The sequence below is a fragment of the Hemitrygon akajei genome, chromosome 3 (genome assembly GCF_048418815.1).
Source record: "Hemitrygon akajei chromosome 3, sHemAka1.3, whole genome shotgun sequence".
NCBI classification, from domain to species: domain Eukaryota; kingdom Metazoa; phylum Chordata; class Chondrichthyes; order Myliobatiformes; family Dasyatidae; genus Hemitrygon; species Hemitrygon akajei.
Window position 1 is genome coordinate 178,363,347 of NC_133126.1, and position 23,063 is coordinate 178,386,409.

Below are 23,063 nucleotides of genomic sequence, written 5' to 3' on the forward strand. Positions count from 1 at the left end.
TGCTACTTGAACTCCGGAGCACAAGAGAACGTTTGAAATATCCACATCAAGCAGTATGTCAGTAGAGTGAGAAGAATGAATAAATGTTGCTACCCATATTAATCAGCATGAAAAGGTGCTAAATAAAATTGTTGAATGCAACAGAGAATCCACAGATCTGCAAATGACTAAAATGAATGATGATGCACTGTTCTGAACTTATGTGGTGTTTTGCTAGAACCAAAGACAGAAGAGGTAAAACTGTTGAACAGTGTATTATACTTGCATCTCATCAGCTGGGTTGTCAAATATAAAAGACTGGAAGTCATGTCATAGCTTCATCAACTATGGTTATGATTAGGCCTCAAGTAGAGTATCTTGTGTAGTTCCGATCACATTTACAGAAGCAATGGAGGGTGAAAAGCAATCTGATAGAAATCCACAAAAGTCTGGGAGAGATAGAGTCTTCCATCCCCTCTCCCACCCCGTGACAGAAATGTCAAACGTTAGACAGTACGGCTTTAAGCTGAGAGTTCAAGAAGATTTAAGTTTAAAGGAGACACACAGAGTGGTAGGTGTCTGGAATGCAATGCAAGAGGAAGTGGTAGAAGCAGATACGAGCAATATTTAAGAGGCATTTTGTCAAGCACATGAACAGAGAGGGAATGGGGAGATATAGACCATGTGCAAGCTGATTGTATTACGGTAATTTTGACTGACATAGTCAGCACAGTCACCGTGAGCTGGAGCCTGTTTCTGTGTTGCACTGTTCTATGGGCCACAAAGTTATCAGGATGGATATTTAAAGTGACAGGCATACATCATTGCCCTTGTGGCCTTAACAGAGTTGTTCTGCAAAATATTATCTAATTTGCATTTGGTTTCTCCAATGCAGAAGAGACCACCTTACAAGCATCATAAATTGATAATGGAAATGTATTGCTTATTGACCTAAAAAGAAATTCTTGAGTTGCTGAAAGAAAAAGATGAATGGTAGTTCTGCATCTACTGCAGTGGGAAAATACCACAAACAGTAGTTGGCAGAATGGAAAACCAGACTAGACAGTCACAAAGGTACTATTCTCCTTGTAATGTTAGAAACATAGAGAAGAAGATGTCCTTGGTGGTGGAAGCTCATTGAAGGTGATGGAAATTACAGAGGTTGGTCAGACAATGGGAAAAATTGTGCTGGATGAGAGGAGAGGGAAATTGAGGAGACATTTTAAAAAGCCTCATCAGCTCTGAGTGAGGTTAAAGAAAGATATCTCACTGGCACAGGTGTGGAAAGTCTTACAAGAATGCAATGGAGTCCTTATAGTAAGGGAGATAAAAAGTGACGTACTCTCAATCTATGTGGGAGCATGTGGACTTGAAATGAATAATTGTTACTAGCCATTACCTCATTATTCTTGTTCCTTGCACAATTTATTTTTTTTGTGATTTATGCCTTTGCATTGTACTGCTGCTACAAAATAAATCACATCATATAGGCGAGTGATAATAAATCTGTTTCTGATTCCCACTCTGACCTGTCTTTGATTTCCATTACTGTTCCAGAGAGCTCCAAAGTAAGTTTTCCATCTGGTCTATTACACACCCCTCAAGATTCAATTCCTAATTGAATGATTTCAAATAAACAGCTTTATATGTGTGTAGAAATGGTTAATCTGATGAAAAGTCACCCACTTGTAAAATCAACCATTTCTCATCTCTCCAGAGATACTGTCTGATTTGTTAGGTACTTACGAAGTTTTACATTTCCAACTGCTGTGGTCTGCCTCTCACAGATCCCGTATGCTCTTTCAGATGGTTCTGATTGCTCGCTCACTCACTGTCTAGTCTACTTTTATCTAGACTGTATCACCTGAACAATCTTGCTCTCCAGCTAAACAGACATTCTTTTTGTCCTTTCCATCCTTCCCTCCCCTTCCTTGCATCTTAAAGACCATTAATTGTTTGCTCATTTCTTCACTTCTAGCTAAAGTCCATTGATTGAAACTTACCTTTTAATTTCTCTACAAAATGTTGCCCAATTTGCTATTTCTAGTATTGTTGACTGGATGTGCCAGTACTGAGAACATATATTTAGTCCATTCATTTTGGGACTCTTTCAACTGTTGTATCCAACTTTGCCCCTTGACACAAATGTAATCTAGTGCTGCAGTTTCAATAGCTTAGCATCTCCTGCATAGGTACACCTAGTCCACATGATGCTCAACTTTGCATAATCAATTTTGTTCCAATTCTATTCCATTTCACATAGCAGTAATGAAGGCAGGTCAAACCTTTACCTTCACAAAGTCTATTATTTCTATCAATACTGCCATAGACAAGTGTATTTACAAGTGAGCATGAGGTTAAGTAGGTTTGCCCTTATGTCAGTTCATTCAGTACTTGTAACAGACACAATCGCATATGTGAGGCTGAAACAGTATTTTCCCTTGGTGTTGCTTTCATTTTGTCACCCACTTGGGGACAGAGCCAGGAATAAATCTGCAACCTTGCTATTTTTCAAACATCATCAGCTAAGGGATGACTGTAAGGTGATAATGGAGAAATGTTTTTCTTGTTCATGTTTGACCTGACATTCCAAGACTTCACCAAAAAACAAAGAACCTTTATCCCAAGGTGAAGGCCCATTAAAGAAACACACAAAAGAAATCCATCATGGAAGGCCACCATTTGATTTTGTGTCTATGGCAGTCAAAGGGAAGAATCTGACTAACCCCACTGTCCAGTGCTTGATCCAGTGTCCTGTGGGTTTCATCACTTCCAAATACTTATTAAAATATATTTAGCATTTCTACATACATCATTAGCAATCAGCTCCAGATCCTCACCTGTAACAGACCTTCCAGCTTCAATATTAAACAAGCGAGGCCTCGACTGAGATTTTTCTGGAAAGATTTTCCGAAATCATTGTCCCTTTACTGAATAAAGGGTCCAGAAACATATGAAATAGGAATAACAGAAGGATATGAAACCCACACAACAATTAAGGATCAATGTTTTACTAACTTTAAAATATCATCAGTTGTCAGCTTGAGGTTTGACAGATTTTTAACACTTCTGTTGTGAATAGCAACTGATCATGCAAGTAAGGAGTTCAAGCACATACAATTTACCAAATGACTAATAAACCTATTCTCTATAAAAATAGCAAGTTGTCTGTTCTGGCTTCAAATCAGTGTGGGTGACAGGGGCCATGCTGTTCTCCTTGGGCACAAATATATATTTGAGTTTAAGAGTGCTCTGGGCTAGTTATTTTATTATCGACAACACTAGCACCTTATAGCTCTAGTAGGCTCTCAACCTATGGTTCATGGAGCCCTTGGTTAATGATAGGGGCCCAAGGCATAAAAAGAGTTGGGAACCCCTGCTCTAGTACATCAGGCTCAATTGTGACCTGATTTCCGAATCAATTTGCACATTCTATCACCTCAAAGGTTTCCCTTGGGTGCTCTGGTTGCCTCCCAAAAGATGCGAATTGCCCCCCTTTACTGGTTTTGTGCTATGAGAAACAGAAGTTAAGTGAGAATGAGTTGCAGGGAAAATAAGTCAATGGGATGGGATTGATTCAGTAGTCACCATAGACTTAATGGGCCAAATGGCCTCCTATGAGGGGAACCCCCCACCAAAAAATATAATGCAAGATAACTGATCCAACAACCACTATCATTTCCGTTTGTACTCTGTACACTTCCAACTACACAGAGTGTACTCCCCAATTCCCAAAGATTCAACCTTTTCTAGAGCTCCTCCTGCCAGTCTGTCAAATGCTATCAAGATATCAAAACCAGTCATTCAATTTTCCTCTCACCTACAGCCTTTGCATTATGCATAATGGACAACTGTTTCCTTTCATCACACAGAAGATTCTGTATTGACTGCAGACTGGTTTCTGTAGTGAGAATGATGAAAGAGAAGGTAGAGATGGATTATTAATCAGTTCTGACCAAAGCCGACAGGAAATCTTGCATCATTTTCCTCTTGTATGTTGTTTAATTACCCACCAGCATCTATAAATGATGAGTGATTTTGATTTGGTTGTGCAGATAAGGAACCATTTCACTACACTTCTGCAACTCAGTATGCATTCGAGCTGCAATATGAATCTTGTAGTTTCACTGGGTTGAATCCTTATTTACAAATGATGGCACTCTTTCTGACAATCTCATTCAACCTGTGTTTGTCCAGTGGCTTGATGGCAATGGTGGAAGATGAAGTATACCAGGTTACTCTAAATCTCTTATTTAGCATTGTTTTGTGTCTCACAAGACAACAGAGAGTGTACTTCCTTTTAAGTGACTGAATGGTTGGACCTAAGAATACTGACACAGACAACTGAATCTGAAGCAAGCCAATTAGTGAAAAGAAAATCTAATATATTTTTCTTTCACATTAGTTCTCTCCACCTGGTGCTGGCCCAGATTTGCATTGATTTAATCGTACAGTGCAGAGCAGGCCTTTCTGGCCCTACAAGCCACAACAAACCTGATAAACCCAAACCTAATCATGGGACAAGTTACAATGACCAATTAACCTATTCAGTGCATCTTTGAACTGTGGGAGGAAACTGGAGGACTTGGAGAAAACCCACACGTTCCACAGGGAGCTCATACAGGAATCCTTACAGAATCATGCAGAACTCCAAACTCAGGAGTGCCCAGAGCTGTAAAAGCCTCGTGCTAACCTCTACACTACCACAGAGCCCCTTGTGTCCTTCATGACACGGCTTGCTTGCACAGTGGTGAGCCAATTGCGTAAATCATCATCAGGGACATTTCTTATCCAGTGATCTTGCCAGACTCACTGTTTACTTGAAGTACGGTTCAAGATACATCAAAAAGTTCACTCAGCTGCAGCTGATGGCGTTGATCAGGTTTCTAGAGTCAATGTTCAGGACCCAGAACCACTCTTGTCTAAGTGCATAATGAAGGCCCCTACATTACCAGGGAGGGGGTGTAGTTTACATTCCTAGAAAACTGATACTGATTTTCTGTAGTGTGAATCCACACCCACATCATTTCTGCATGCATTAAGAAAAACGATTCACAGGATTGTGTTATTTACTTTAATTCTACACCCCTCCAGAAATTTTGCAGAACATATTTGTATTCTGCATTTCAGATTTTCTTTGATGGTAGTTTATGAATTCTCCAAGAGTGAATTTCTGTTACCCAAACTGCCATAACATGCACATCACCTGCATACCAGTACTGCAACATTTAGTGGTTCAGTGGATACAACTATGCCAGACAGTTACAGAGACACCAGGCCCGTCACCCCACAAAACCCATAATGACTATTAACTATTCATCTATACTAATCCCATTTCCTAACACTTGGTACCAGCCTTCCATGACTTACACTGAGTGTTTGCTCAGATACTAAAAAGGTTGAGAGAGGTCTTGCCATCACCCATTTTGGCAGAGTCTTCTAAATTCCAATCATCCTCTAGATCATATGTGTCAAACACAAGGCCCGTGGGCCATATCTGGCCCGGCGTACAATTATATCCGGCCCGCGAGATCATTTTAGATAGATCTATTATTTTAATTATTAATGGCCCGGCGATATGAAGCGCTGATAACACACAAACTACAGATCCCATAATGCAGCGCAACAGCTGCCGATAGGCTACCCGGGAACATTCCCGCGTCAAGCATCTGTTGCTGTATACAACGCTATTCTGAAGTCAAAGCTAACCCCTAACAATGGCAAAGAGAAAAGTTGATTCTGAAAAAAGAGTCTTTCAAAACCGATGGGTTGCTGAGTATATGTTTACTGACATTGCCGGTAAACCCGTGTGTCTTATTTGTGGAGCTAATGTAGCTGTAATTAAGGAATTTAATCTCAGACGGCACTACGAAACAAAACATCAGGATAAGCTGAAAAACCTGAACGCAGAGCAGAAGCTACAGAAAGTAGAAGAGTTAAAGAAGAATCTGACATCTCAGCAGACATTTTTTACCAGAGCAAAATCACAAAGTGAAGCTGCTGTGAAAGCAAGTTTTATTGTGGCAGAGGAGATAAACTGAGCGCACTTCGCACTGAGTTCGCATGGCGCTTTGGTGACTTTGAAGCACAAAAAATTAATTTCGAGCTGCTTCGCAACCCATTTGCCATCGACGTGGAAACTGCACCTGTACAGATTCAGATGGAGCTGATAGAGCTGCAGTGTAATGGGACACTAAAGGCAAAGTACGACACTGCAGGGCTCGTACAGTTTATTCGCTCCATTTCTGAAGCAATGCCTCAGCTCCGTCTACATGCGGCTCGAACCTTGTGCATGTTTGGTAGCACATATCTGTGTGAGAAGCTTTTCTCAGTGATGAAGATTAACAAAACATCACACAGGAGTCGTCTCACTGATGAACACCTGCAGTCCATCCTGAGAATCTCCACAACACAGAACCTTACACCAAACCTAAACGAATTTATTGCCAAGAAAAGATGCCAAGCATCCAGCTCTGACAAAACGGCATAAGAGCAAAGAAAACTGAGTGTTTTGATTTGTTGTTGTTTTTAACTTTTGCTGAAAAGCACAAATTTTATTTATATTTTCAGGGTTTTTTTGCAGCATGCTCATATTTCTAACTTGTATAATACTGACAGGAGATATTTTTATGGAGAGCAAAATATTTAAGTTATTTAAAGTTTTAGTTTATTTTTTCTGGAATAATATTCCTGTCGGTTTTTATTCATATTTATGTTCAAAAAATGTTTAGTTTTAGTGTGTTCAATAAATGTTTATCCTGTTCAGCCCGCGACCTAAAGTGTGCTTTGAGTTTTGGCCCCATGTGCAATTGAGTTCGACACCTCTGCTCTAGATGAAAGATTTCTTCCTCAGATCCCCTCAAAATCTCTTTGCCCCTTTGATGTCATGTTATCTAAAAGTCAACGTCACCATTGATCTGGGCAGAGTTTTTTCTACAATCTGCCCCTCAATTTTATACACCTCCATCAGATATTCCACTGAATCAAACCTCAGCCACCTCCACTCCAAACCGAGCTTATTCTGTCTTTAATCGAAACACTCCAAGTGAATCTTCCTTTTGGTAACAAGGCACCAGAAATAGACACCCGAACTCCAGCTGTTGTCTAAATGTTTCTATGAAGTTGTACCCAACCATCCTACTCTGATATTCTATGCCCTAGCTAATGAAGGCAAACAATCCAAATGCCTTTATCATCACCTGACCTACAAATGCAACCATTTCTAAGGATATTTGCATTTGCCACCTCAATATTCCATGGGACATTCATTGTGCATGACCTATCCTTATAACCGTTCCAAGTCTACTCATCAGAATTAAATTCCATTTGCCATTGTTCTACATATCTTACCAACTCCTTTACTATCTGTATACCCATGACTGCATTGTCACCCAGAGCTCCAATCTGCTAATCAAATCTGCTGATGACACTACACTAATTGGCCTAATCTCAAATAATAATGAGGCAACCTACAGAGAAGAAATCATCACCCTGACACAGTGGTGTCAAGAAAACAACCTCCCCCTCAATGTTGCAAAAACAAAGGAGCTGGTTGAGGACTGCAAGAGGAACGGACACAGGTCTCTATTGACATCAATTGTCATCTATTGACATCAATGGATCTGGCATTGAGACGGTGAACAGTTTTAAATGCCTCAGCATAAACATCACCGAAGATCTTACGTGGTCTGTACATACTGGCTGTGTGGTGAAAAAGGCACAATAGTGCCTCTTTCACCTCAGGCGGCTGAAGAAGTTTGGTGTGGGCCCCCAAATCCTAAAACTTTCTATAGGGGCACAATTGAGAGCATCCTGACTGGGTCCATCACTACCTGGTATGGGAACTGTACTTCCCCCAGAGGGAGGGGACTCTGCAGAGGGCGGGGTGGACAGCTCAGCAGATGTAGGTGTGAACTTCCTACTATTCAGGACGTTTACAAAGACAGGTGTGTAAAAAGGGCCCGAAGGATCATTGGGGACCTGAGTCACCCCAACCACAAACTGTTTCAGCTGCACCATCCGGGAAACAGTACCGCAACATACTCATAAAATCCAAGACCAACAGGCTCTGGGACAGCTTCTTCCACCAGGACATCAGACTGTTTAATTCATGCGGACACAACTGTATTCCTATGTTATATCGATTATCCTATGGTACATACCATTTAATATAAATTACTATAAATTGCACATTTAGATGGAGACGTAACGTAAAGATTTTTTCTCTTCATGTATATGAAGGATGTAAGTAATAAAGTCAATTCAATTAAAAACTAGTCAATATCTTAATGTAGCCCAAGACTATCCTCTTCAATATCAACAACATCACTAATTTTCATTCAAAATTCTGGAAGTACTCAGCAGAGCAGATAGCATAATGGAAAAGAATAAACAGTCGGTGTTTTGGGCCAAGACACTTTATCAGAAATGGAAAGGAAGGGTGAAGAAGCCAAAACACCTTCCCCCCTTCCTTTCCAGTCCTGATGAAGGTTCTTCTCCACACGCAGATACAAACAATGGATTCCGGTTAATTGGGACACATCGGGACATGTACATTTGGGCCCAATTAAGCGGCTGTTCCAATTAGCTGAAGTTTCAAGGAAGCAGTTAAGAAAGTATTTTTTAAAAACTACATTTAAATAAGTCACTAATTATGCATGTAATATGAAATACAGAAAAAATTAGAACATTACCAATATTACTACAGCACAATAAAAGTATTAGTTCCTAATCGTTATCCACAGAGAATTCATCTAGTGTATGCTGACATGTTCCTTTGATTGACTGTAAATGAACAAAAATTTTGCAGAGAACTAGTGCAGATAATGGACTGCCTTCAAACAATATTTTTGACGAAATCATCTTCCAAATCTTAATTTTCACTGCAATATTCGAGATAATCGTCAATACCTTCAAATTCTCCGTAGTTCCTAACTTGAAGTCATCAAATTATTTTATTTTCACTCCCAGCCGTTTCTAGCATCTCCAAGCCTGAGTGCTTAAAACCAGTGAGCTAAACAATCCTGAACTGACTTACTAAAAGATCAGTGACAAAAATCTGCTTTTTGAACACAAGTACACACAACTGACACTATTTAAAAACTGTTCACTTCAAGCATGTTATAGTGTTTAATGGCCACATACTGTACACAACTGTGCAAGTTGAAAACTGGCAACAGTCTCTTACCCCAATTATATGGCATAGGCTCCCAAATAAACAAAGGAAATCCCATCCATTTTCTTGATTACCTTTTGTTCTTTAAGAATTGTTCGAAATAAGTGACTGCCCTGATTAACCAATTAACTGGAATTCACTATTTCATACTATAATTTAAAGTTTTTATTATTATGCATTGCAACGTACTGCAGCCGCAAAACAATTTCATGACTTATGCCAGTGATATTAAACCTGATTCTAATTTTGACTCTGGATTTCCAGCATCTGCTGAATCTCTTATGTTACTAATTTTCATGATGTCTGTGAACTTATTCATTGTACCTCCTGCACTCACATCCAAATAAGTGCACACAAGGGTCTCAGCACCAATCCCTATGGAATATCACAGGTCACAGGTACCCATTCACAAAGACAAACCCTCACCATTATCTAATACCTCTTACTATCTTTCCTTTCAGTTAGTCCTGACAAAGGGTCTCGGCCCAAAACATGGACAGTGCTTCACCCTATAGATGCTGCCTGGCCTGCTGTGTTCCATCAGCATTTTGTGTGTGTTGCTTGAATTTCCAGCATCTGCAGATTTCCTCGTGTCTGTTTTTTAAATTCATTACTGCGAAGCCTCTACCAGTGATGCCTACACTGAAGAAGTTTAAATCTTCTCTTCGACGGGAGTTTAGTGAAACCCCCTCACACTGCTCCCTATCTATAATTTCTTCGGCCCTTCAACTTTTCAATCATATTTTGACCCAGACCCACTATTACAGCCATATATCCTTTCTTGGAAGGTGTCTCCACCGCCAACTAACTCCAGTTGGCTTCAGGATCCGTTTTCGAGCTTCTCAATTTGGACCTTCTGAGGATCCCAGGTACTCACATTTAATTGACTCTGCCTCCCGTTGTTTCTCCCGTCAAGCTCTGAGGGTGACACTCTCCGCCAGGAGAAGGTACCTGGCGTCCCTATCACAATCCCTTCCACGCCTCCAGGACACCTTTTTCTCCGTTTGCAATGGACCTGTCTGTTATTTCATCCTCCGTTGGATCCATGCGTGCAATCGCCGTTTCTTTGACTTTATCACGTCCTGCAAGGATCGCAAGATCTTCCATCTGCAGACCCCAGAGCCTGCTGGCTCCACCACTAGAAGGCATGAACTTCGTATTGCGGCCCTAGCCGACAATCTCTGCTGCCCCAGCAACCCAGGGCATATTCAAAACTTAGACTCCACCACCATCAATGCATGTTCCAATGATCACGGACAGCTTCAAAGTGATTGCACAACCACCGACTGCGACTCCAGCCTTGAACTCCAGGCCGGGTCTTCACATGCTGCGATTGTTACTCCCGTCTCCTCTTCCCCCACCACCACTTGGCAATCCCCTGTCCCTCAGATCCTATCATCAACTCTTGGGCCCTCAGAAGCTCCATCTTCCTCTCGCCGCAACCCTCCCCTCTCCACCAACACCACCAGCCTCCCTCCCCCCTCTGATCCCATCTCTCATCCGTGCCGGGTCTTTACCATTCCCTCTGACCTTCAACTCTCTGAGGCAGAGCATTCTGTCCTCAGTAAGGGCCTCACCTTTTTCCCCCTTCGCCCACACCTCAGTGAGTTCCACATACGCCATGACGCTGAACTCTTCTTCTGCCGGCTCCGTCTCCAAGGTTATTTCTTTGATAAGGACTCTCCTACCCCCACCGATGACCCCTTCTCCCGTATTCAACACTCGTCCTCTTCATGAACACCCGCTCTGGATCTCTTTATTGAGCTCTTACTATCTTTTCTTTCAGTTAGTCCTGAGGAAGGGTCTCAGCCCGAAACATCGACAGTGCTTCTCCCTATAGATGCTGCCTGGCCTGCTGTGTTCCACCAACATTCTGTGTGTGTTACCATTATCTAAGGTCTCCCACTACCAAGCCTTAATTTTGGAACTGGTTGCCAATGTTTTGATTTGCTTGGGCTTTTGGGCCAGTATTACATGTGGGAAGCCTGTCAAAATCCTTACAAATCAACAAGTAGACAAAAATCAGCTGCACTCCCCTCATCAATACATTGTGTTATCTTTTCAAAAATTTCAAATTGGTTAGCCAGAAGCCCACACAATGGCCTGCTTACTAGCCTAGATGAATTTGTCTATTTAAATATTGATTTATCTTGTCTCTCACAATTTTTTCAAGAACTTCTCACCTCTGGCAGATTTGTAATTGCCTGACTTGCTCCTTTTGAAAAAAGTTTTGACTATTCTTTGAGACAGCTCACATTTTTGTCATTCCTTTTTTTATTAACCCACCTCTTAACATACACTTTCCTCAATATCTCCCTCCTTTTCTCCACTTTAAAAGAAAAGTAAAAACAAAACTGCTCAAAGAACTCAGTGGACCAAGCAGAGCTAAGAGTGTAATAAGGAAACAGCCAGTACACAAAAGTGAGAGGGAAGGGCAACAGACAAGCAGACAAACAAAAGGTGGAATTAGACTCTGTGCATTTGCACGTGTGTTTGTGGGGACATTGGTAGGTGACAAAAGACGCAGCTGATCTTACTTCCAGTAATAAATTTTGGGTGGCTCCCTTGAAGACTATAGAGCAATGGCAGGAAGTTATTAAAATATCGATGAATTTATTTGTAAGCAGTAACTCAAGAAATTTTTCCTATTAGATCATAATATTAAGTGCTTTTAGCAAGTTAAAAATACATTTGTTAAGTCAATCACTTAATAGTCATAAAGAAAAATAAATCCATTAGATTGTTAGGACAACAGATATTACTAGAAACAGGAAGCAGCAGAACCATAACAACTTTGGAAAAGTGGAGACATCAAGACCAGTACATTTTGGCCCAATTAAGTGGCTGTTTCAATTAGCTGAAGTTGTATGGAAATAGTTAAAAAGGTATTAAAAAAAGACAAATTGAGTATCAGATTGTGTATTTAAATGAAACACAGAACAAATTAGAACACTATAAATATATTACTATAAAACTGTATTAGTTCCCTATTGCTATTGATGGAAGAATTACGCTGCCGAGTTCTCTTGATTGAGCGTAAACAAACAAAATCAACGCAAACACGTAGTGCAGATAATGGACTGCCTTCATATAATGCTTTTGACAAATACATCCTCCAAATCTCCATTTTCACTGTAACATTCAAGATGATTGTAAATAACTCCAAATTCTCCATAGTTCCTAACTTGAAGGAGTGAAATTGTTTCATTTTCACTCCAGGCCGTTTCTGGCGTCTGTAAGCCTGAACACTTGAAACTGCAGTCAGCAAAACAGTTCTGAATTGTCTTAATGTTTATTTCTCACCAACTATCAGTGACAAAAATTGCTGCTTTTTGAACACTAAAAACTGTTCACTGTAAGCACGGTGTAGTGTCGAATGACCACACAAGTGTATATGCGTCTGACACTAGTTAGAAACTTCTCGGCAACAGGTCAGCAGCATAGTGTCCTAAATAAATGAAGGGATTCCCAGCTAGTTTCTCAATTAGTTTTGTTCTTATAAGAGTTATCACAAATAAACAGCTGCCTCGATTAACCAAAGGCTCCATTCACTGCAATCCCCTGTATTTGAAAACTCAAACTTAAGGCCATGGTGAAAGGGGAAGGTAAAGTATTTCTTTACAAGAAAGATCATGCGCACAGGACACAGAAATGTAGAGTTTGGTTTGACCTACCACCTTGGCTAAATACTTCTTTCTTGAAGGTATAATTCTGATCATATTATTCATAAACTCCAAGGCACAGTTGTATTAACATTCAGGATCAACCATTTTTCTATGAACCAAGTGGAAAATTCTGACAGTCTAGTTTGTATTTTTGTTCTTGACCAGGTTAACAACTAGGAAACCCAACTAGGTTTTCATTTTTTAAAATACTGCATGTACTGTTTAAAGATGCTCTCCAAGTATTAATGAACTAATAACTAGAACAGCCTCTGTAGCATGTCCTGCCATTTAATGAGATTATTGCTGATCTATGACCTCATTCTAAACTTGTAATTTTTAATGCCATAAGAAACAATTTATGATTTGCATTTTCACTGTAGACAGCAATCATCTTCAGAGCTGCTTCTTTCTTATCTTGTACACACCTTTGGCAACGGCAAAATGAAATGCTAAGAGTTTAAGTTATAGGTGTGAATGTATAGCGGCAGGAAACCTAATCCTTGAGTTTAGTTATTTGAAATTCAAGGCTTAACCATATTAATATTCATCTACCAGGCAGCTGTGATCTCCACTCTCTTGAATGCTACAGACTTGGTCTATCCTGCAGCAGGCACTACTTTTGTACTGGTGACACACCACCACCAAGGTCTCTGAAACTTCTCCAAACCGTTATCAGTGCTCTCTCCTAGCCAACATCACCCTATGGTCCTAATTAAATTCAGTCTAGTGAACAGATCACATTATTTACATGCACAATGTCAAACTAGCAAAACAGATGAACCCTTCCCACAAAAGGATATTACTTTGTGGGCGAAGGGAAAGATTCAAAAGATACTCTCAAAGGCTCCATGGAAAAGTATCTCCACCAGCTCCTAGGAATCCACTCAAAGTGGAAAAGGAACATTTGGAATACCAATTAACTTACGAGACTACAGGCCAGGAGCATACAGAGGCTATGTAAACAGCAAACAGGGAACACTATCTCAAACTACACACGCACATATCCCATCAGATCCGCCTGGCTAATCTGTAGTCAAGTCCGCACGTCCCATTAGCCTTATCAGTCACTTAAAACTGATGTAACCAGAGTGAAAGCAAGACATTCTCGAGCCTGAAAGACAATTGCTTTTTGCCTATCTTGCCAGGGTGAGACTTTGACACTAAAGCACCCATTCTGGAAGCCAACAATAATCACCCAAAGGTCTTTATTTTTGCTACCAGTTTATTTTGAAAGGAAAAGAGAAGAATAACAATTAAAATCAAATTTAACTGCACAAATCAATATTAATGCAGTTCAGTGAAGAACTTTTAGCATCAACAATCCCAAATAATTTTCTCATTTAAAATGCTGCAGGCCAGGCAACATCTATGGAAAAGAGTACAGTTGATGTTTCAGGTCAAGACTCTTCATGAAGGGTCTCAGCCTAAAACATATAAGCATCTTTTCCATAGATGCTGCCTGGCCTGCTGAGTTCCTCCAGCATTTTGTGTGTGTTGCTTGGATTTCCAGCATCTGCAGATTTTCTGTTGTTTGTAATTTTCTCATTTTCCTTCCTTTCAGCCTTGAACACCAGGGTCTCTGTTATTATCTATTTAACTAAGTACAGACACAAGATCTCCAGTCTATGGCTTTGTACCATGCTCTGCATTTATCCACTGTCTAAAGAACTTGACTAAACGAAGCTTGCACAAAGCAGTATCAAAATCTTTCAGATGCTTCCTTGGTAACATAACAGTAAAACTTCTTCAGCTTGAAAAGAAACAAAAACAGTTTTGAAAACTGATATAGAAATTACTGCTGAGGATCAAGGATTATGACTTATGAACCAACATCTCACAATTCTTCCTGTGCACTCTAAAGATATTAATTCTACAGAATTTAGAGAAGATTACAAACATTTAGGTCAGGTAACATCTCTCGAAAAGTAAACATAACATCTCAGACTAACAAGCTTTCATCAGAACTGCCAGTCAATGAACTTCCATCAAAACCAAAACAATGTAGACTCTAAAAATCGAACATAATGGTCACCAGCCAGTAAAGCTAATGTATTTCCTCTTCATAAACATTGCCTGACTTGTTATGTAATTCTAGCACTTTGTTGCAATTCACATTCCCAGCAACTGCAGTATATTTTGCATAAAACAAAATTACACTTTGTGGTGGCTTTCCAGTCAAAACCCTCAGCATAATTTTAAGTTTTGCTCTCCACACAAGAACTAGGTCCAACAACACCTCAGTATGCAATAAACACAAGTAGCTGCAAGGGCATATCAAATTATTCACATAAAAAAGTGAGAAAACAAGATGTATAAACCAATACACAGTAGGGTGTCCATGCAAGGACAGCATGATTTAAAATTCTATGACTCTAAGAACTGTATGCAACACTAATAAGGCTGCAGCTAGAGTACTGTGTATCATTCTGAACATCACATTTGAGGTAATGATGCAATTCCGCTAGAGAAGTTGCAGAATATCTTTTACGAAGTTGCCTGGATTGGAAAACTACATATGAGCAAAATTTAGACTAGCTAGCATTGTACTTTGAATCGAAGGAGCAGAGGAGTGACTTCATTAAGATGAATAACATTACAAATAGTTTAGACTAGATAAATAGAAAAGAACCCCTCAACTTTCTCGAAGCACTATAAGGATTAGAAGGGACATGTGGAAAATTTATTTTTACCCAGATGACAATTGAGGTGTAGATTTGAAAGGATGATGGAATCAGAATCAGGTTTATTATCACTGGCATGTGACATGAAATTTGTTAACTTAGCAGCAGCAGTTCAATGCAATACATAATCTAGCAGAGAGAGAAAAAAATAATAATAAATAAAAAGCATAATAATAAACAAGAATATCAATTACATATATTGAATAGATTATTTAAAAATGTACAAAAGCAGAAATACTGTGTATTAAAAAAAGGTGAGGTAGTGTCCAAAGCTTCAAAGTCCATTTAGGAATCAGATGGCAGAGGGACATGTTCGGCACAACTCTGTGGGCTGAAGGGCCTGTATTGTGCTGTAAGTTTTCTATGTTTCTACGGGAAGAAGTTGTTCCTAAATCGCTGAGCGTGTGCCTTCAGGCTTCTGTATCTCCTATCTGATGGTAACAGTGAGACAAGGGCATGCTTTTGGAGGCAGAAACCCTATTCATATTTGAACAGTATATGGATGAATACCTTAACTGCCAAGACCTGTAGCACTGCCAGCTTATTGTTGAATGATTGAATTAGGTTGTGCAGCAGCTATTCAACCAACATAGATATCATGAGCTGAACATTGTAAATTTTCTGTGGTTCTTAGGGCAACCACTAAATAAAATTTTCAAACAACCACTTCAGAATCAGAAATGGAAGGTATTATTTAATATAGATGGCAAACATTAAAATACAAAAACAAAATACCACAGAGGCCAGAAACCTCATCATTGACATGAACCTTTAATTATTTTTCTCTCATCACATTTGGCATAATATTTCCAGCTTATTGCATAAAACAAATTAATTATACAACACAAACTAATATATCAATATTATAAAAATAGGCACAATTTAACTTTCCTTTAATGAAATCTCAGACATGAAATGTTAACTTGTTTCTCCTTCCTCAGATACTGTTCAACCTACCAAATGCTTATTACTAAGTAGCTGAACTGATAATAGGAAGATTATACAGACATGGTATCAACACAGGAAATGAGAATAAGCAGTGCTTGGAGTTACAGAATAAGCTAATAAGCAAAACTGGCATTCTTGGAACTAGATTCAATGTGGCTTTGAGACAAAATAATCTATAACCATGGTCCAAACGTAAACACAACTGTCCTCTGTATGGGCTATTTCCTTCAAACTCAAAGCATCAGCAGTTTGAAGTAGATGAAGATGATGATGAAGGTGGTGGGGAAAATGCTAGAGTCGGTTATCAAAGATGTGATAACAGCACATTTGGAAAAAGGTGAAATCATCGGACAAAGTCAGCATGGATTTGTGAAAGGAAAATCATGTCTGACGAATCTTATAGAATTTTTTGAAGATGTAACTAGTAGAGTGGATAGGGGAGAGCCAGTGGATGTGGTATATTTAGATTTTCAAAAGGCTTTTGACAAGGTCCCACACAGGAGATTAGTGTGCAAACTTAAAGCACACGGTATTGGGGGTATGGTATTGATGTGGATAGAGAATTGGTTGGCAGACAGGAAGCAAAGAGTGGGAGTAAACGGGACCTTTTCAGAATGGCAGGCAGTGACTAGTGGGGTACCGCAAGGCTCACTGCTGGGACCCCAGTTGTTTACAATATATATTAATGATTTAGACGAGGGAATTAAATGCAGCATCTCCAAGTTTGCAGATGACATGAAGCTGGGCGGCAGTGTTAGCAGTGAGGAGGATGCTAAGAGGTTGTAGGGTCACTTGGATAGGTTAGGTGAGTGGGCAAATTCATGGCAGATGCAATTTAATGTGGATAAATGTGAGGTTATCCACTTTGGTTGCAAGAACAGGAAAACAGATTATTATCTGAACGGTGGCCGATTAGGAAAAGGGGAGATGCAACGAGACCTGGGTGTCATTGTAGACCAGTCATTGAAGGTGGGCATGCAGGTACAGCAGGCGGTGAAAAAGGCAAATGGTATGTTGACATTCATAGCAAAAGGATTTGAGTACAGGAGCAGGGAGGTTCTACTGCAGTTGTACAAGGCCTTTGTGAGACCGCACCTAGAATATTGTGTGCAGTTTTGGTCCCCTAATCTGAGGAAAGACATTCTTGCCATAGACGGAGTACAGAGAAGGTTCACCAGATTGATTCCTGGACTTTCATATGAAGAAAGACTGGATCGACTAGGCTTATACTCACTGGAATTTAGAAGATTGAGGGGGGATCTTATTGAAACGTATAAAATTCTAAAGGGATTGGACAGGCTAGATGCAGGAAGATTGTTTCCGATGTTGGGGAAGTCCAGAACGAGGGGTCACAGTTTAAGGATAAAGGGGAAGCCTTTTAGGACCAAGATGAGGAAAAACTTCTTCACAGAGAGAGTGGTGAATCTGTGGAATTCTCTGCCACAGGAAACAGTTGAGGCCGGTTCATTGGCTATATTTAAGAGGAAGTTAGATATGGCCCTTGTGGCTAAAGGGATCGGGGGTATGGAGTGAAAGCAGGTACAGGGTTCTGAGTTGGATGATCAGCCATGATCATACTGAATGGCGGTGCAGGCTTGAAGGGCCGAATGGCCTACTCCTGCACCTATTTTCTATGTTTCTAAGAGAGGCAGATGATGTGCTAACAGAAGATGTCAGCAATCCTTCATTCAATCAATGGCAGCATAGGATGCTCCTTATGACTCATCAGTCAAGAGAAAAATTGTCCAAAACCCTCTTTTTCTCTGGCTCAGTTTAAGCTCCTCAGCTCTAATGTTTGTGTTTTGCTGACGAACTATACATCAGCATCCAAAACATGTGTATATAGTATGCTGTTTACTTTTTTAATGTGCCATAAATGCACTTATTATTTGTTACTTTATTTGTGGTAACATTACTTTATATGTTGTGCATGAGTTATATGTACTGTGTTGTGCACCTTGTTTTGTTTAGCAGTATACATGTTTATGGTTGAATGAACTGAACTTGAACTTGTAACAACTTGAAGTAATACAGGGAACGTCCCAAGTGCTTGACAGGATTTGAAATTGAGAACACATGGGAAGATGTTAAAACAAGAGGCAAAATTTTATCCAAGCTGTTAAAAAGGAGAATCTTTAAGGGAGACATATGCAAGTGAAATATAGGGCTATCAGAGACGGCTTACATAGTCAAGTGCATAGTCACAAATGATAAATCAAATTAAAATAGATATTCAGAAGTCCAGATTGAAATTTTTTAATATTAACATTGCCCCAAAGGGTGGCTAAGTTCACATAAAATTTGGATGATTATTCTAAAATTGAGGTACAGATGCATGATGTGCCAAAGGCAGCCAGTACTCTTACCTTGCAAAGAAATAAATAAGGTGCACAGATTCATTAATGGGCATGAGACAACAGTGTCAATTTGTCAAGCAATGAAGAAAAGCTAGAATTATCTCCATAGTTCTCAAACACTGACTATTACTGTTTAAGCAGAGAAAAGCAGAATCTCAGATTTGGCAATAAGTAGCCACCATTAATGTTCAGGTCGGCATTGTTTGCCCTTAATATTTACTCATAGAACAAAAGGGCCTTTCTACGGAAACAGTTCTCATTTAGCTGTGAAGAATGCAGTACAATCACATCATTTGCAATAAAAGTACTAATCACAAACAACATCACAATCTATGAGCAAATCTAATACCCTGTCAGCCAACTATATTCATTTCACACAATGGTACTATAATTCTTCAAAAAGAAACACCAAAATACACGCAGAAGACAATGCCAATTGAGACAACTCTTCAATATCTGTCATTAGCAGAAAAACTTCTCATTCACAATCAACATGGGGTTCTTATTACTATATGCATTACTCCAGATAAATCAATGGTTTCATTATTAATATTTTCTATATTAACGAATTTGTCTGTCACAGCTCAGTAGAAGTAATCCTATATCACATGCTGCTAATACAATAGTCCAAACTGACGCTTAATGCACCAGTGCTGCAATATTTTAGATGAGATATTGAAACATTTTAATACAATAAATCACAAATTAATAGCAAACAAGCATTTTTGATGTACTTAAATTAAGTAGGTCAACAGAATCAGAATAAAGAGGCATAACAAAATTATAAATTATATCATATGTCACATGCTGTGAAATTAAAATCTAAATTAGAATAACATGATACCAATTCTCAGCTATTACCTACGAATTTATATTTACTATGCAGTAGTATAGTGGAAGGCATTCTTCACTTAATTATAAAAGGTTGGGCTAAATTAAAATTACTGTGAAGGTAAGTTTGACTCGAAGAATTACACTGTCGAAAAAGAGTATCAATGACCCAGCAAGACTTTAGAATAATTGTAGTAGACCCGAAGGCGATGTTAAGAAGAACGAGAAATCGGTTTGACCACAGTCACTAGATTACTGTTCTCATTAACGGCACGAACGCCAAAGTAACAGAGGGACACATACCGCAAATGCGCTTATGAAGAAAATCCGCTGCTTTAAAAAAAATCATATCGTAAAAGATCAACATTTTCGACTTGTCATCTTCATTGAGTGAATTTACTCCGGCGATGTTAGCACGAAATGCGAAAACAAAACTTACACTGCACACTAAAGTTTAATTCCACTTTATTAGAACATGCAAGTCAATCGCAATGCACACATTGCCCCAATCTCATCTTTCTATGAAAATAATACCCTCTCGGGATACAGATCCATGGCTGAATTTCACTGAGCATTATCGACTGAAAGTATCCTACCCCACAGCCAAATAAGCACGCTGAAATGTCCATCTAAGTTTTACTGGCGCCCGGAGAATCCCATTCTCACATTACTGTGCTTCAGAAACATTGGTTGCCGACATATACTGAGAGCTCCCAGTGCCCTAGGAATGCCTCAGCTGCTAGCAGGGCCGGCTCGACCACGGATGAGAAAGAACATAAAGAAAAGCTCGATCACGGCGACGGGGCACGGGCAAAAGCCCATCGGCACCCGCAGACCGGCGAGGGGGGCAGCGCTAGTTCGGGGCTGCCGTGTGCCGCTGCCTCGCTTCGGAGACACCGGCATCAGGAGCCGCCTCCGAGCCAGGCCACCCGGCCAGAGGCCGGGGAGTTGAAGAAGAGGCAGCGCGATTGAGAATGAAGTTAAACTCACATATCTTCCCCCTCAGGCTCTGCAATATGCGAACCGCTTCATCTTCTTCCGCCATGACTCCCTCCCAACGATTGCCTACTGTACATCTTGCGTCCCTCACATCCGTTGGCGGGCGTTCTCTCTCGGGGGGGGGGGGGGGGTGAGGAGAAGGGGCGGGGCCCTGCGCGAAGAGTCACTCCGCCTCTTCCCATTGGTGCAGCCGAGGGCCCGGCGTGTGCCCGGAGCGCGTGCTTGCTCTGCCAGGCCGGGCCGGCGCGACCCAAACGTGACGTCACCGATCCCCAACAAATTGAAACAAACGTTAAAGACTGTACTGCATGTGTCGGAAATCCGAAATAAATCCACCCCCGCGCAAACCCGATTGCTGGAAATGCTCGGCATCTGCCGTGGGAGAAACTCAGTCACCATTTCAGGAAGGGGATCCACTGAATATTTCCAAAATGATGTGTGTGTTTACGCGTGTAGAGTGTTGCCTGCGGAAGTACCAACTTTACGTACATTGGAATTAAGCAAAACGGTTCCTACTTTCCAAAGGAGGAATAAATACATTAAATACTTGGGATAGCTTCTATGCAAAAGAAGGGTGATGGTGACCTACGTATGTTCTGTATTTGATTAAAACAACGTGCTCGCGGTTCCTAATTGAGTGCCCATTTTAGCATTTCGGTGCAGGCGCTTAACCCTTCTGTGATCTGTATTTCACACTATCAACGAGGAGGATGTACATTCAAGATTCACTAAATATTTGTACCTAAAAATCTGGGTGCTATGCTTTTGGAAGTTGTCTTTCAGTTAGTATATAAACCCAAGCAGCATTTGTTCGCATACTGATATAGAAGATTTCGTATCGCTGTTTGAAAAAAAATGGTGATTTATTATGGATATCCCCAATTCCTCAGTGAAACATGAGAAATAGAAACAGGAACAAGCTGTTCACTCCATACAGTAAGAGTGGCTAATTTTTTTTTGCTCAGTGCCACTTTCTGTCCTATCCCAACACTGGTTGATTCCCGGAATACAAACAAAATATTGAAACAGAAGATATGCTTATTTTAATATTGCTATTTATGTATGCGAATTACCTACATGCAAATATAGTCAGAATACAACAGTAACTATACTACCAATGAATTTAACTGGCCCTAAAGTTCTTTGGAGCATCCAGAAAGGTATGTTAAAGGTGTTAAAATGCCACTTTTAACATCTTCCATTCCAGAGGCAGGGTGGAAATATGTCTCTGCCAAAGGAGGTGTAAGACACACCTTCCCAACGCTAGCCTGCAGGTCACTCACCTGCTTAGACCCCTGATCAGGGTCACCTGAAGCCACTAGAGCAGGTTGTGGATGGTCGTGTGAGCAGCTGGTGCACATCACAAGTCCCAGTTATGTGGCCACTGACACCAGGCAGACAATCTCAGAAGAGTATTGATACTGGCTGGGTCACCCGTCTAGTAAAGGCCCTGCCCAGAAGAATGCAATGGCAAACCACTTCCACAGAGAAGTTTACCAAGAACAATCATGGTGTAAGACCATGATCGCCCAAATCATACAACATAGTTCATAATGATGGTGCTGACTCCAGAGTACAGAGCAAATTAATCATCTACAAAATGGTAAAATGAAGCCATAATCTTTGATAAGAACATCAGAAATAACAACCACTGTATGCTGATATGCTACGCCCAATGTAACAGCTTTTGAATGATTCTCTTAACAGAATGTTTAATCATGAACCATTTGTGATTTTAATACTCTGTAAGTGACTGTAATAAGCAACACACTCAAAATGCTGGAAGAACTCTGCAAGTCAGGCAGAATTTACTGAGGGGAATTAACAATCAACACCTTGGGCTGAGTCACTTCATCAGGACTGGAAAGGAAGGGAACAGAACCTCAAGTAAGAAGTGGAGGGGGCGGGAAGGAGTACAAGCTAGCAGCTGATAGGTGAAACCAGATAAAGGGGAAGGTGGCCAATGGGGGAGGGGAGATTAAGTGAAAAGGTGGGAGGTGATTGGTGTAAGAGGTAAAGGGCTAAATAAGGAGGAATCTGGTAGGAGTGGAGAGTGGACCATGAGAGAAAGGGAAGGAGGCAGGACACAAGGTGGAGGTGATGGAGAAGAGAAGAGGGGAACCAGAATGGAATAGAAAAAGAGAGGAGGAGAGGGAAGAGAAATTACCAGGTTAGAGACATTGATGTTAATGTCCTCAGGTTGGAGGTTACCCAGACAGAATATGTTGGTCCTCCAACCTGAAGGTGGCCTCGTTGTAGCAGTTGAGGTAGCCATAGACTGACATGGTGGAATGGGAATGGGAAGTCAAATTGAAATGAAAAAACCACCAGGGGATCCCAAACTTTCTAGCGGAAGGTGGTCAAAATGGCTTAATTCTGCTGTTATGTCTCATAAAACTCACAACAACTTGGGACATAAGTGTTTGAA

The 23,063-nt window shown here is 40.3% G+C and overlaps 1 protein-coding gene across 1 annotated transcript in view; it reads right to left on the reverse strand.

Moving 5' to 3' along the window:
- rasa2 (RAS p21 protein activator 2) overlaps positions 1 to 20,746 on the reverse strand; it is a 173,631-nt gene extending 152,885 nt beyond the window's left edge. Inside the window, exon 1 of the mRNA XM_073041454.1 lies at positions 20,627 to 20,746. Coding sequence (XP_072897555.1) covers positions 20,627 to 20,681 — 55 coding nt within the window. The 5' untranslated portion in view covers positions 20,682 to 20,746. The remainder of the gene's footprint in view (positions 1 to 20,626) is intronic.
- Between the last annotated feature and the right edge of the window lie 2,317 nt (positions 20,747 to 23,063).